The sequence below is a fragment of the Silurus meridionalis genome, chromosome 20 (assembly GCF_014805685.1).
Source record: "Silurus meridionalis isolate SWU-2019-XX chromosome 20, ASM1480568v1, whole genome shotgun sequence".
Lineage (NCBI taxonomy): Eukaryota > Metazoa > Chordata > Actinopteri > Siluriformes > Siluridae > Silurus > Silurus meridionalis.
Window position 1 is genome coordinate 4,992,781 of NC_060903.1, and position 14,358 is coordinate 5,007,138.

Genomic DNA, 14,358 nt, shown 5'->3' on the forward strand with positions numbered 1-14,358 from the left:
ATATGTAATTTTCTTGTTTCTCACTATGCTAACTTCAAAAAAGCGCCGCGTTGTGCAGTGAAAAGAGTCATGCCTATGTTACATTATTAATCCAATATAAAGTCTCAAAAGCAAATGGCAGTAAACCAGATTTTCTGTTATTGCACTTGATGCTATTACAGTGCCGACAAAATAAAACGGAGCAGTATTAGCATAATTAAATGAATGTGCATGGTAAAGCAAAGGCAATAACCATGAACACAACATTCTCCTCAATGAACATATTCTCTAATTAATGCCATTTACCTAAAAACTCAAGTCTATACAATAGCTTAATAGAAAAATAAAAAAACAAGCTCATATATATATATATATATATATATATATATATATATATATATATATATATATATATATATTTGTTTTTACCATTCCCTGAAATGCAAACACAAGAAAACTCAAATGTGCTGAAGAAAGCTTGTGTATGTTGCACATCTTCCCTGCATAGTGCTATGCGTTGTAAACAAGTAAAGCTATTACTGTATTGCGCAGGTGTCGCTCGATAATGGCTTAAGTGTCCATTAGTTTTATTAGACACCTACTGTACATACAGCAAGTGTCTGACATCGAATGGCCCTGGCGCCCGCAGCCTCCCCCCATGAAGGCTTATGGGTCGTCGGTGTATGCTTAGGCCCGGTGCTGGAGAGGATATGAGAGAGTATCCCATATCAGCCCTCCACCAGCCTGATATAAGCATTTATACATCCACTAAGACTGCAGCCAGTACCCAAGGCTTGGCTTCCTAACCAGACCCTGTGGTCCTGGCTGCACATTAGCTTATATTCACTATAGTACAATGCTGCTAACTAAATACCAGTATATCAAAAGCAGCAGTGCACTCACAGTGTTGCGGCCAGTGTGCTTGTCCCAACTTACACAGCACCTAATCGCAGACATGACAGAAAGCTAAGCTTGTATTTCAGAAACTCATGATTCAATGGTTCTAACAATTTGATTGGCCAACTTGCTTTTTATACAAAGTGTGTTTAATTTTTGGATTGTGCAATTCAATTTAAATTTGTGCATTCAGCATTTTCTGAATTAGCATTTTAATTAGAATGCCATTTTCTTAAAATCATTATACTGTATATTAAATTAATTAATGAATTTTTACAGTAACATTGGTTGGTTTTGCCTAACAAAATCATTAGTAGCGCTAATAATATGTTTAAAAAATGGCAACCAACCATCCAAGCGAATAAAGTTTAGGTAAAGAAAACCTATAATCTTATCAAATCCAAAAGACTGCATTGAAATGTTAACACATTTTCCAAAGGCAGTGAGTTCAAATCACATTAGTCCCTAAAACATCTTGTTATATTACTGCGAATCAGAGCTGTGTGTTTACGTTGGGCGTTTATGCCTCCCCCAGGGGGCCCCTGGCTGCGTTGTTTCATATCATTTTCATGTTGAACTTGCGGGTCCCTCCAGAGGTCGAACTGGTCGTGGGCCCCTCTGTCTTCCTGAATGAGTACTCTACTGTGAAGTTGTTCTTGCGCTGACCTCTTCCGCGGCTCCACACGAACAACAGCAGGAAACAGAAGAGCACTACACCCAGGAAGGTGATGCAGCCCATGGCTGTAGACACCAGGATTGTGGTTAGGTCAAGTGTGAACTTAAGGAAGACGCGTGTACTGTTCAGGCCAGTGTCATTAAAGTCCACGGCGTACAAAGAACGATTGGTGAAAAGAGCGGGGTCCACCGGTTGTCCTTTCACCGTCAGTGTGGCAAAGTAGGTGTCGTTGCCACCTGCATTGCTGGCGATGCAGATATATGTGCCACTGTCAGTCACCTGGGCATATCGTATCTCCAGCGTTCCACTCGGTAAGACTGTGATCCTGCTGCTGCTTTTTGATGTGATCTTTCGCCGCTGTGGTGAGATCCAAATGATATTAGGTGCCGGTTCACCATCAGCATGACACAGGAATGACACCAACTGACCCTCACGCACTGTCACTTGCTGAAGCTTCCGGTTGCGAATCTTCGGTTTCTGGCAAGTAAAGTAGTCGAATAATGCAGAATCTGGAAAGCTGCTCAAAATATTACCCCGTACCTCAGGTGGAGCAGCACATACTGGCATTTTCCCATCAAAGTTTAGAGTGCGCCTGCGTTGCAGAATCCACAGAAGGCGGCAGTCACATGAAAGTGGATTTCCATCGACACGTAGAGTTTCGAGGCTGTTGACGGAATGAAAGGAGTTCTCCGCCAGTGTGACCAGTTCATTGCTGGAGAGGTTAAGCACCCGGATCTGCCTCAGACCGCCCAGAGCATGAGGCTCCACAACTTGCAGGTTAGTGCTGACCATGTGTAGCTCTTTCAGCCTTAAAAGATCCTTGAATGCCCAGGGTTCCAGCACAGATATGGGATTATAGGAGAGGTTTAGGGATGTCAGGTAAACAAGGTTGCGAAAAGAAGCAGAAGGGACAGCGGTTATATTAGTGCTAGTAATGGACAGCCAGGTCAAGTTTAGACCCTGGAAACTAAGGGGGGAGATGTATTCCAAGTACGGCCAGTTGTCTATCTCTAGCCCTCGCAAAGCGGACATCTTACGAAAGTTTTGGTCTTCAATGGTGGAGATGCTGAGGTGGCGTAATCGAAGGGTGACCAGGTTTCGCAGGTAGGATAAGGTTTGGCCAGAGATTGATGTCAGGTTGCATCTTTCTATGGTTAAATCTTCCAGTCCCAGCAATCCCGAGAAAGCTTTATGTGAGATGTATACCAAGTCGTTGTCACCAACCTGGAAAGAACATTAAAAAAAATTAATTACCAGATTGGGTACCCAAATCTCATGAACAATACATTCGGTCGAGTGTCAAGCTATCAAATTTTTCTCTCTAACCTCAAGGTGTTTGAGACTGTGCAGGTCCTGAAAAGTATAATCCAACAGGATGACGATCTTGTTTTCGCTCAGGTCCAAGGTAGTGAGATTCGACAGACGAGCGAAGGCGCCCATAGGTACCAGCTTCAGCTGGTTTCCACGCAGATGCAGTGTTCTCAGTGCCTGTAGACTGGCAAAGGCATTGGGCTCTAGCGTGGAGATGAGGTTCTCGCTGAGGTCCACTTCTTCCAGCCTTGGATAGGGTGCCAGGTCTCCTGGTGAAACCCAGCGTAGACGGTTCCGACTAAGGTCTAGCAGCCTGGTCTCTGTGGGGATGCCCTCAGGTACACCCGACAGACGCTTTCGCTGGCAGGACACGGAGCGAAGCTGAGCCACACAATCACAGCGTGGCGGGCAGCTCTGGCTCGCTGGGGCGAGGGCCAACAGGGTGAGGCTCACACCCAGCCAGCCCAGGCCCCATAGGGCAGCCATGAGCACCCCACCACCTCACTTTAGAGGATTCAGTCTACCACACACCTATAGAGAGAAAAGGAGAACAAAATGAGAGATTTAAGTTAAGAGAGTATTAAGAAATATTGCAAATGTATTGAGTGCAATTACAAATGTGAATCTTGACTCCAGCATACACATCATTGAAAAACATTATGGCCTCCTGCCTAATATTGTGTTGGTCCCCCTTTTGCTGCCAAAACAGTCCTGACCTGTACAGCATTAACTTCATCGATATGAGCTACAGTAGCTCATCTGTTAGACCACACAAGCCAACCTTTGCTCCCCACATGCATTACTGAGCCTTGTCAGCCCATGACCATGTTACTGGTTGACCACTGTTCCTTCCTTAGGCCACTTTTGATAGATACTGACCACTGCAGACCGGGAACATCCCACAAGAGCTCTAGTTTTGGAGATTCTCTGACTAGAATAGCTATCACAATTCGACCCTCGTTAAACTCAAATCCTTATGCTTGCCCGTTTTTCTAGCTTTTAACACATTAACTTTGAGGACAGAATGTTCACTTGCTGCCTAATATATCCCACCCGCTAACAGGTGCTATGATAGAGATGAAGATAATCAGTGTTATTCATTTCGTCATTGTCATATTTACGATTGGTGTACATAGAAAACCCTGTTACAAGAAAATTTCTTTTAAATGTATCGCAGTCTAGGTTGAAAGTTTCTCACTTATAAGCTTTGCACTGAACTAGAATAACATTAGGAGGTTTATTGTACATATAAAAACGCAAGTTATCCGCTTAGTAATTCAAGCACACAACCTGGACACATTTTCGAAAGACCTGCCTGTACATACTGTGTGTAATTATGTGATCAGGGCCTGCCTGCACAGGCTGTTATTTCACTTTAAATCAATTAAAACTGGGTAGATAATGTGTGATCTCCTTATTACATAAACGTAGGATATATTAGTTGCACCAGTTAAAAAGCTGATACAACATAATAGGTAAAATAGGATCTTAAAAGAGCCATTTGTTCCACACTAAATACACTATCTATTTTGCTTACATTTCTTGTTGTGAGTAAGCAGATGGAACTGGCCTATTGATAAATTACACACACAGCTCCTCAGCAACTCATGTAGCAATTACGGCAAGTATCATAAAATTATCTCTGCAGTCAGAGTCATGTCCATTCACGCTTATATCCTTCAAGCTTTTTGTTAAAAAAACAACTAACCTTTGTTAAAAGCAGAAGCAAATTTAATATAGATTTCAAGCAATCAGTAATTGAAGTGATATATAAAGCAAGAAGTGTTCACTTTTATTTAATCATATATACACTTCAAGATGCATAAATCAGTGGAACACACATCGCATTGGTCTGTTAACACTTTTTTTATTGGGTTGTCCTGAAATCATAAACATTGTAAGAGTTCATTTATGTTCAGTGGCTTCAATCTTATGTGTTTTAACTAAGGCCTAATTACCTTGGAAATGTACATGATAAAATATTTTTTTTGTTAGCACCAATATTGCAGTTTAATTGTAGACAATAAACAAAATCCTATACCTTAAGGATTCAATACTGTACAAAGGACACCGTGCTCACAGATCTTATAAAATTTTAAACAGGGTTTTCACATCCACCAAAACAGTAAAGCAGACTAATTGGGAACAAAGGGGACCAAAGGGGATTAAACAAATAAAAATAAATAAATAATAACATTCCTGAGTCCATAGATCAGAGCCCATCAAGTCTAGTTATTCAGATTCAATTAGATTGAGATCCAATGAATGATAAAGCTGCTGTTTTTGGGCTTTGGCACACACTTAAAAGTTGAGTCAATCGGCAGAGTTCCATCATGCTCTGAGTCTCGTAGGGATTCCAGCCAGCTGAGTGCTTCGTGTAATTGCCAAAGCCAACACTCGCTACAGCCCTCACCGCCTCTCAGAGGGCTTCAGAGTCGCATCAAGTCGTGTCATTACATTAAACTCACAGTAAGTTCACCTTTTGGGGCTATGAAATTAGAAAAGGTCTCTAAATGTCACCAGAAATTTTCAGCTACAAAGTTCTACATCTTCCAACATATGTTCCACACTGCATGGAGAGTTTAATAATTAGCTGAGGAGTGAAAAAGGGCATGCTGGAACTAGAAAAAAACTCAAAAAAGTACATCTCTGTTACTGGAACATTTCCATTCAATGTTCAGGGCAAAAACTGAGTATCAGACATTAAACTCTATTGCTTATTAATGAATGGTTCTAATTCTGCAGCATAGCCAAGATAGTGTTTTTAATCTTTCCAGATCTCAGTGAGATCAGTTTGGAGGTTATGCTCATTAGAAAGCTCAAATGTTTTGACAACCTCACCTGGGCTCCCATTATCTGGCTAGAAGGACCACAGAGTCGGTCACAGTGACAGTAGATATCTGTGGATATCTCTAAAATGAATGTGAAAAGCTATACTTGAGGTGTGTTACTTTAAAGTGTGATGCAGAATGAGCAGCAATTTGGCTGACTTTACATATCGGCTGACTTGAAAAGCACATATAGCCTTCAACTTTTATGTTTGCTAGCTTTTGTGAATTAGGAGTGAAAAAAATCTGATGGACAGGGATTGGCGAAAGACCAAATTTGAGGGAGATAAACGAGGGGGAGAAAACAATTGAACCAGCTTTAGTTTAATGAACTGAAGTTAATAGCTAGTGGGGAATCAACAAAACAGCTATCACAAAGCCTAAATTGAAAACGACAAATCTTTCACTGAGTTCAACACTTGAATAAAAACATATCCTGGTGTTTAAGGCAACTAGTATCAACTGACTAAGAGACTCATGAAAAAATCCAGTCAGAGCAGAAACTCTGTCTTTAAAGTCTGTAAAGAAGTCTGAAGTCTTAAGAGGAACCTGAAATCCAAGTATACATTTTTTAACACATTTAGATTTTGATACATTTTAGATACATATTAAGGCAACACATTATGCATCTTACTTGTTCTGGTAAAACTGAGTGACATTTTAAATGCGGTTTGTTGTTTTCACATGACACTTTTTGTCATTTCCAACTAATGCTTACACATTAGCTAACTCCATCATGAAAAAAAAAAAAACCCACAGTGTTTCACACGCCTTCAGCTCAAATGTACGTCATCATCACTTTCTCAAACCCCACTGCAGGGAGCTGTGAGGAATCAAGTGTTTATTTGCAAGTAAAGGAATGTCTTTTAAATATCCTTATCATGCATTTATTTATCATTAATATTCTGTAGGGTGTTAATACTGCACCCGGATGTGCACTATGCTCCACATTTTCACTTTGTGCATTCAGCCACACTGTCATTAAGATGGAATGAACATTATCTGCCAGCCTGGACTCTGCAGTCTTTGCTCTAGAGGACTTGTTATAATTAATAGTAAAGTATGAATACAGTAGCTTAGAACACAGGCAGTGATAAAGCCATAGTTTTAACTCACTGATTAACTGTGAATCACCATAATTAAACATCCTTGGTGAAACTGAATTTAATTACACGCCAGGGGGGTGGTTGGGTATGTGTGGGTGGGGGGGTGGAGATACTGGAACAGAAAAATTACAAATCAAGTGCCAGAATGCTTTTTTTTTTTTGCATTTGCATTTGCATACATTACATTGCTTTTTATATTTAGAACTGTAATACTGGCAGTAGACACTAAAATAATTTGTCATTATATATCCAGAACTTTAGTATTAGAATCAGATGAGATTTAAAAATAATTAAATTAATAAAGGTTTCAAAAACAGATTCATGTACAGCTCTGACTGACTGAAATAATTGACATACCTTTTCATATTAACAATTTTCGACAAGAAAATCTAAAAACTCAAGGAAGCAATTAAAGCTTTGCCAAACCTTTTCACAAAGAGCCATTTACCGTATTTTTCGGACTATAAGCCGCTACTTTTTCCCCACGCTTTGAACCCCGCGGCTCAAACAACGAAGCGGCTAATATATGGATTTTTCCTGGGTTTTTCACGGTTTTACAAGCTTCAAGCCAAAAAAACTGAGCCCCATAACATTAGACCAATGAAATTGCGGAACGGGTTCAGGTGAACCAGTTAAACTCTTTATATTAAATCAGATGCGCTCCTACTGAATCGGGCCACGCCACATCATAAATATGGATGAGGTTCCTCTGACGTTTGACCTGCCGCTCACTCGGACTGTCTACAGGAAATGCGAATCATTCGTCATGCTGAAAACAACCGGGCATGAAAAAACACACTTCACCTGTGTTCTGAGCTGCACGGCATCGGGAGAAAAGCTTCACTGATGGTGATTTTTAAACGCACGACGATGCCAAAAGAAAAACGAGAAATAGTTGTGAAAGGAAGAAGGAAGACAGTGAACAATGACTTTCTTGGTAGGCTACTGTTTAGATACATGCCGTGTAACACACTGTCTTTCGTTAAAGCCTGTGTAAAGTTCATTAGTTTCAGTGTAAGCATTAGTTTTAGTGTAAGCGGCTTATAGACAGGTACGGCTAATTTATGTTCAAAATAAAAATCTTTGTACAATTCAGTGGGTGCGGCTTATATTTGGGTGCGCTCAATAGTCCGGAAACTACGGTAATTTTTTCAAAATTTTTAATTAACTATAAGGTGTGGCCTTTGTTTGATTGGAATGAAAACCTGCACCCTGATTTAAAGCTATATTTTTACTAATGAATATCTGTAATGCAAGTGCAGTCTAGTAGCAATTTCTAAAAGTGATATAAGTACAATACGTGTGTATTAGTATCACCATCAGCGCACCCCCACAACAACACACACACATATCAAATAAATGATAGGGAAGTGGTAAGTAAGTGGTTAAAACATTGGACTTTTCAAAGGTCTGAAATGTGAGTTCAAATCCCAATACAGCTGCCAATCCTGGGCTTTTGAGCAAGTCTTTTAACCTAAACTACTCGGTCGCATAACGGAGATTATGATAAATCGTTTTTGATAAGTGTCTGCTGTGTCTGCCGAATGCCACAAATGTAAAGGATAAATATCCTATATCGACAATGGCATGTCTAAAATTACTGAAAACATGGCTTGTCTTTAAAAAAAAAATTCTGTGGACGAAACACTCAGTACTGCATCAGTACTGATTAATGCAATTTGCCTAAAGACAGCCTTTTGACTGCAGTCATCTACAAATTAACTGCGACTCAGCATGGCAGACATGCCATGTATTCTAGACACTCATTATTCAAGATCCATTATTTAACATGTCTCCCTGCTCCAGGGAGAAAAGAGAGAGAGAAAGAGAGAGAAAGAGAGAGAGAAAAAGAGACAGACAGATAGAGAGAGAAAGAGGGAGACAGACAGACAGACAGACAGGCAGACAGACAGACAGACAAAGAGAAAGGAACTCTCCTTTTGAAGGCTCAGAACTCAGGCTTGCAGTGAAGTCGGCCTTTACTTTGTCACCAGTGCAGCAGACATTTATAAATACACATTGATTTTTTGGTCAGATAGTCTGGATTGTCACACAGACAGTATGGTGTTCAGATACTCCTGGTTTCTTCCATCCCATAATATTATCTCAGAAACAGACAGCAGACATGCACAAGTGAGCACACACATACACACACACACACACACACACACACACACACACACACACACACACACCCCACACCCACACCCACTTCAGTGAACCAAACATTTAGATTTGTGGACTGTACAATAGAGATGAAATTATCAACCCACGACAATGCATGCAGGTTAATAATCCCCCTGTCAACAGGTCTTTTGTAAAAAATAAATATTCCAAGAATATGTTCCATTTGTCAAGTCCCATGAGTCACATTTTACCCTAAAATAATTCAGAAACAGAAATACCCTGTGAACATGCATAATCTAAAATGGCTTAAGATTTGGGAGGAGGAATTTTGTTAGTGCTATTTATAAAATCTGTCTAAGATCTGTTCCCATACTAAAAATAGATCCATGCTCTAGAGTCTGACTTTGATATTCTCTCTTGTTATCTCATTTGCGTGGGCCCCTAATTTTAACAAAAGCGATAAATCCAACAATCTATTGTTTTTCTGTTTATGCTTCCACATCGAGGCTACAATAAAGCCCATTACAAACCTGTGCGCGCGCCATGTCGAAGAATTGTGTCACATCAAAAGCGTGAACAAAAACCCTGAGCACTGGCTTAGACATTTCATTGTGGCAGAATGAGGACACAGCCGGTGTCTCAGCATCCAGCATGTGACTGTTTGGATGGCAGTTGGCGAGGAAGAGGGAAAGGTGTAATACTGTCAGTGCAAGTACTCTTACAGTCCCTACAGTAATACACTTCAATATATTATACATTTCAGCAGTTATTTACAGTGACACAATCTGACTGGTTGAAAGCTGTTCAGGATTTTTTTTTCTGCTTGGTACTCTGTGTCAGCATCTCTCCTCTCACTGATCTGGAGCTCTGCCAGTCTTTCATTTTCTATCCATGTGTATTCATTTTTTACAAATACAGATATAGAAATAGAATGCGTTGAAAATATATACCTACAGGACATTTAATGCTATAATTAAATTTGGAGAATTTTTTTTATAACTGAACACATTCTAAGCCAATTTATCTGTCTGAGGATGTGATGGATGAACAACAACACAGACTGGAACAGCTAAAAATGACCCTGCTGCTGCTTAGCTATACTCTACAACAAAATGTGTGTAAAAAGGGTTATTGGGTTACATTGACTGTTGGAAATAATCCATGTTATTATAAGGATGTTGCATAGCAACAAGCCACGTGGTTGAAGTGATTTTTGCCGAATTTACTTTTAATAGGGAGTTTGTTTGCTGTATATTTCTGGACCAGGGACTACATTTCCCAGCTGCTATTTGGTCATTTCATGTTTATTTATTCCAATTAAATACAAATCTGCACTTTCATCCACTAGTATTACATGACTTGTATTACATCTAATTGGATGACATCATTATTGCGATTTATACATTGTGTGATATTGTATATCATACACTTATCAAGAAAAAACATTAACATATGAACATTGATGCAAAAGGAGTAACTTTAAATCAGGATACTTCCACCACCATGCTTTACTGTGGGAAAAGTTGGGTTTCTGACAAATGTAGTGCAAGTGCACATTTCTTTGGTCTTATCAGACCATATGTTTACTGAATACTTAACATGTCTTTTAAGGACTTTGACTTATCACACTCCCATAAAGCTTAGTTAAATTCAAAGTGTTCAATCTGTAATTGTCCTGTGAACAGCTGGCCCCATATGAGCTATGAATTTCACCAGCATTTTCAGAGTTACCAGGGCCTTCTGGTTGTACTAATGATTTCAGTTCCAGATTGTTAATATCCTTTTTTCAATTTAATCCTGCATTTCAAAACCATTACCTAACATATTATTCAAACCAGGTCTGTTATAAGCATCAGGCTTGTGCATGCCCTTGTTTTCTCCCGAAGATCATGAAGGATAAAAGTCCTACAGGCACAGATGTGCTCATGCATGAAGAAAGTGCACGGCCCTGGGATCCATTCCCTGCACTCGGATTTATTCTACAAGTCCAGAAACATCACATGGGCGAACACACAGCCATCACCCTTACATACCAGCAAACCCAGTATGCCCTCAATCGCAAGGACGAGAAAGAAAAAAAGCATGTCTGGAAAATCACTTCATCACTCACAGCACAAATAGAGCGAGGAACTTGCGATGCCAAGGGAAGGAGTGGGAATGAAGGAGTGAACCAGAAAGCAGTGCATGCTTAGGTTTAGCACAGAACATACTATGCAGCAGTTGGATATCTGCAAATAAATTGTAGTGTAAAGCTTGAGGGAATTAATTAAAACGTTACATAATCTTTTGCTAAGTAATCGGAACAGACAGCAGTCAAACCACATGTCTGTTTTATGGATGTCTGTCTTCAACTGTTAAAAGTCCCCTGCTCGAACATGTTATATTTAACTGATGAACTCTCTTGGTTCTTATAACTTGTCAAATAAGTAACTAAATAAGCATTGTTACATAAATTCTGTTTCACACAAAATTATTTTATATAATAAATCATCATTATTACTAGAAGTTGTGGTATTCAGAAGCTCTCAGCTACAGAACCTCCATCCTAGACACCCCAAAAAAAACCTCCTGACCTGCTCTGAGTTGCTCTGAAATTTCTCATATGATTTACCGCTAAGTCTCAGCCATCATAACATGATTTCCTGTGAGGTAAATTTTGCAATAATTGGCCTGAAAGTTTTGAAGACCCATGGACAGCTTGTAAACTCCCTCCACAGAGAAACCTTGTTTTTAAGCTAGTACACTAACATTAGCCTGCTAACTTGCTAGTAACAGGCATGCGCTGTCTTCTTAGCAAGCTAACTTTGCAGATTAAGCTTTCTAAAAGTTTTGTTTTAATGATGTTTTGCTCTTCCACCTCTTTATCTACTCTTTAATAAGTTGAGGCGAATATTACTACACCTATTAAGCCTTACCGCAAGCCCAATATTAACTTTCCCCTGTGACAAATAAGAGCTACTAGACGTTTTTCAGCAGGCTAGCTATATGTTCAATATCTCTTCTGAGAGTGGGCATTAAAGTGGACTAAATACTACATGATATTACACTGGATATTTCTGTCTGTGTATAATCAGGGTACTTTTAGGTTTTTTTTTTTTGTACAATGATACGGAGCAGGTCAGGTTTCTCTCAGGCGCCATTGCAACGAGTTGTGTAACTCAAGGAGAAAATGTGCATTTGCTGTGACTAATTTCTATCCTCGCACAAACCCGCACTGATTACGAACACCCACCAAGCTGTTCATAATGGAGAGAGAAAGAGAGAGAGAGAGAGAGAGAGAGAGAGAGAGAGAGAGAGAGAGAGAGAAAGTGAGAGAGCTAGAGACAGAGATAGGCAACCACAGGATAAAAGCCCCCTGCCTCAGACGCTTGCCGAGTGTGTACACTGCTGCTTCAGTCACACAAGCACCACTGCTCATTTCTCTGATCATCATCTACACCGTTTGCACACCACACTATGAATAAAGGAAGCCTTTTTGAGAGCAAAAAATGAGAACCAATTACATCTGGCCATTTCCGCATTCATTTCAGTCTGGAATATTTTAAAATATAAAGCTACAAAGAAGCTGGATGGCTGAGGGCTGATTTCTTTCTAGTCCACACTGCAGATTTTAGTCGGTGTGTAATATACACTACCAGTCAAAAAGTTTGGACACCTCATTTTAATTTAATACTTTTCCTTTTTTTTTTATTGTTTTCAAAATTGTACAGTATACCATATTAGCTTCAATTACAGCTTGACACACTCGTGGCATTCTCTCATCAGATTCATGACGTAGTCACCTGAAATGGTTTTGCCAATATTCTTGAAGGAGTTCCCAGAGGTGTTGAGTACTTCACTCCTAAACCTTCTCAATTAGATTTAAATCAGGTGATTGTGGAGGTGATTGTGGAGGCTAGGATATCTGATGCAGCACTCTATCACTCTCCTTGGCTCTTACGTAACCTAGATGTGTGTTTGGGGTCATTGTCATTGTCTGGATCTATAATGATCTCAGGAGCACCTGGTTCCACAACTCCAACTAACTGTATAAGACTGAAAAAAGGACATTACTTATAATCACACACTCCGGTGCTCGTTATATTATATACACTCTAGGTGTCACAAAAAGTTATTGGATTTTCCTTTTTGAGTCCGGTTTCTCTCAAGGTTTCGTAATCATACCGTCTAAGAAGTTGTTCCTTGTCACAGTCGGCCCAGTCTTGCTTATCATGAATAAATACACACAATTCACTTAAATGTTCATTTTTGTTCAATAATTCTTACATTCTGCAAAGCTGCTTTGAGACAATGTCCATTGTAAAAAAAAAAAAAAAATTATAAATAAACAGTCTTAGCATATAGCGCATTACGTGCTTACAGTAAAAAATACAAATAGACAGACAGTAGATCTGTGCAGTTATTACTGAAAGAGTAACGGCAAGGGCAGCTCATGCTATTCATGAATCAGACTCTAAATACTTGACTTAAAATCATTTGGAAGCGTGAACGCTCCTGCTTATCTCTCAGTAAGTGTGCTCATGTGTGCATGCATAATAGTTTAACGCTGATGTGGGACCTTTGTGTTACAACGCTCACCCGAAATAATTGCATAATAATAAATGTAAGTACTGTATGATTTTAATTTTTTCGCTTTCCTATTCAATAATTCAATTCAATATCATAGACAGCCATCATGGTAAGTGTAATGATTCATGGGGTTTTTATAATAATCCAAACAATAATTGCTGTTATAATACAATAAAAAATACAAGGTGAAAAAAAATATATATATATATATATATATATATATATATATATATATATATATATATATATATATATATATATATATATATTATATGCATGCATGTATGTAAAAGTCAAGCTGCTGAGACGGGCATTTCTAATTGAAAAACTATTACAGGCACGATATCCCAAGAACACACAAGGCTACGATAAGGAAAGACTGTGGCTGTAACCCTAGGTGTACTGAGGCAATATTTCAAAGTCAGACTGCACAGTGGGAGTACAGCGCTGTCTTGTCTCAAAGCAGCATGGGTTCCTGGTATCTGCATTTATAATAAAGAGTGACAAAAAAAGTTCTCAGACAGAGCCTGAGCTGAAGTGGAGCTAAAATGACCCCAGTTTTCTGAAGCAGGCCTTCATAGCTAGATAGTGAAGGTGAAGAGGCGGAAATAAGGACAATTTTCACTTCCATTTGACAGGATTTTCTTACACAAGCTTGCATGTGCTGTTGCATCACCTCAGGACACAAGCAGTGCTCTAATGCACCTGTATATAAATAGAAGGAATAGATCCAGCTTCATATATGCATGTAGATTAAAGTGGGTAGAGTATATGTAGTTTAAGACACAAACAAAGAGTTACATAACTGTTTCTTTTACTCAGTGGGGGTCGTGATGTCTTCACTTTGTGTGTGTCACAGTTACAG

At 39.3% G+C, this 14,358-nt stretch overlaps 1 protein-coding gene across 1 annotated transcript in view; it reads right to left on the reverse strand.

The window, feature by feature from the left end:
* Positions 1 to 411: 411 nt before the first annotated feature.
* Positions 412 to 14,358, reverse strand: part of LOC124403312 (leucine-rich repeat and immunoglobulin-like domain-containing nogo receptor-interacting protein 3) — a 43,228-nt gene continuing 29,281 nt past the window's right edge. The window contains exons 2-3 of the mRNA XM_046876990.1: positions 2,879 to 3,394; positions 412 to 2,776 (exon numbers count right to left, since the gene is read on the reverse strand). Of these exons, the coding sequence (XP_046732946.1) occupies positions 1,433 to 2,776; positions 2,879 to 3,349 (1,815 nt within the window). The 5' untranslated portion in view covers positions 3,350 to 3,394 and the 3' untranslated portion in view covers positions 412 to 1,432. The remainder of the gene's footprint in view (positions 2,777 to 2,878; positions 3,395 to 14,358) is intronic.